Source organism: Charadrius vociferus, unplaced genomic scaffold (assembly GCF_000708025.1).
Source record: "Charadrius vociferus isolate BGI_N301 unplaced genomic scaffold, ASM70802v2 scaffold3546, whole genome shotgun sequence".
NCBI lineage: Eukaryota > Metazoa > Chordata > Aves > Charadriiformes > Charadriidae > Charadrius > Charadrius vociferus.
Window position 1 is genome coordinate 1,249 of NW_009648860.1, and position 1,807 is coordinate 3,055.

General features: G+C 61.3%; 1 protein-coding gene across 1 annotated transcript in view; it reads right to left on the bottom strand.

The window, feature by feature from the left end:
• Positions 1-18: 18 nt before the first annotated feature.
• LOC104288147 (potassium channel subfamily K member 3-like) overlaps positions 19-1,807 on the bottom strand; it is a gene marked incomplete at its 3' end in the record, with an annotated part of 5,057 nt that continues 3,268 nt past the window's right edge. Inside the window, 1 exon segment of the mRNA XM_009886906.1 lies at positions 19-133. Within this exon segment, the coding sequence (XP_009885208.1) occupies positions 19-133 (115 nt within the window).

Here is a 1,807-nt window from a genome sequence, read left to right on the forward strand (position 1 = left end):
GGGGGTGGCAGCTCCTACCTCGGCCCCGGCCCGTGACGCCCTGGGCTGGATGGAGAGGACCGACCCCTGCAGGTCCCCGTTGCCCTCCTGGGGGTTCTCTCTTTTCCCAAGGTCGATGGTGGGGCTGAGGAACCTGCCGGAGATAGCCGAACTTTTTGTCCGGTCACTGGACACCACTGGGAAGATCCTGGCTCCGTCATCTTCCCCATGGGGAGACCTCCCTGCGCCTTCTCTCCTCCCCAACTCCCTCAGCCTTTCTTCCTTGGAGAGATGCTCCAGTCCCTTCATCCTCTTCGTGGTCTTTCATCGGAGTTTCTCCAGTTTGTCCGTGTCTCTCAGGGACTGGGGAGCCCAGCACTGGCCCCAGCACTCCTCGTATGGCCTCACCAGCGCCGAGAAGAGGTGAAGGGTCCCCTCCCTCCACCTGCTTTGCCTGATGAAGCTCAGGATGCCCTCAGCCTTCTCTGCAGCAACGGTCAACCCAGTTGGCGTGGTTTAGGCACGTGTGGTTTAGTCGCGTCCTCAACCCAGGACACTGGTGTCCACCAGCACCCCCAGGTCCTCTTCTGCCGAGGTGCTTTCCAGTTGGGCGGCCAACTGGAAACTACAACTACATGGGGTTGTTCTCCCCCGGAGCAGGACTTTGCACCTCTCGTTGAATCATAGAATCGTCCCGCTTGGAAAAGACCTTTAAGGTCATCAAGTCCAACCATCAACCTGGCACTGCCCAGCCCACCACTAACCCGTGTCCCTCAGCACCACGTCTGCCCCTCTGTTAAACACCCCCAGGGATGGCGACTCCAGCCCTGCCCTGGGCAGCCTGTGCCAGTGCTGGACAACCCTTCGGGTGAGGACATTTCTCCTCATCTCCATCCTAACCCTCCCCTAGTGCAACTTGAGGCCGTTCCCTCTCGTCCCATCGCCTGTTCCTGAGGAGCAGAGACCACCCCCCCCTCGCTGCCCCCTCCTTTCAGGGAGCTGAGAAGGTCTGAGGAGCTTTCAGAGAGCGAGAAGGTCTCCCCTCAGCCTCCTCTTCTCCAGGCTGAGCACCCCCAGGGCCCTCGGCCGCTCCTCACCAGACGTGTGCTCTAAACCTCGTGAGGTTCCCCTCCGACCACTTCTCCATCCTCTCCAGGTCCCTCGGGACGGCAGCAGGACCCTCTGGCACCTCCAGCACTTCCAGCCCTGTGTCACCAGCAGCGTTCCAGCAGGTCCACCCCAACCTCAGCAGTGACTTTGTCCCCAGCTGCCCCGGTGCCGAGGAGGTCGTGCGGTGCTGAGCAGGTTGGCGGATCTTGGAGGAACCTGGAGGACCAGTTACACCCTGGGAATGGTTGTACTGGATCAGACGGAAGCTAGCTCAGCAGATCTGCTCTTCTCAGGCTCAGTGTTATTCGGTTCGGTGGCCGCTCTCGCCCGGGTGTGGAGGGAGAAGCTTTTATCCCCTTGAAGGCAGGAGAGAAGAGCAGCCCACAGCTCTGCTGGTGGCCCCAGCCGTGGAGGTGGCATGTCCCAGTCCCTCCTGGTGCACCCTGGCCAGCAGTGATGCCCAAATCCCCTTGGTGTGGACCCAGATGCTCAAGAACCATTTGAGGTACCTCTGGCTCTCCTCTTTCTGCGGCTCCTGTCTGTGCCTCAGTTTCCCCATGTGGGGCAAGATGGGGGGGCTCAGGCTTGTCCCCCCCGTGTCACACAGCGGGTCGCAACTGCTTGCAATCGTCGGACACTTGGTGGAGGTTGCACGGAGCAGAGGGAGGTCTCCAGCCTGGGCTGAGGCTGCAGAGATGCTGCCGTGGGCAGGAGGAGG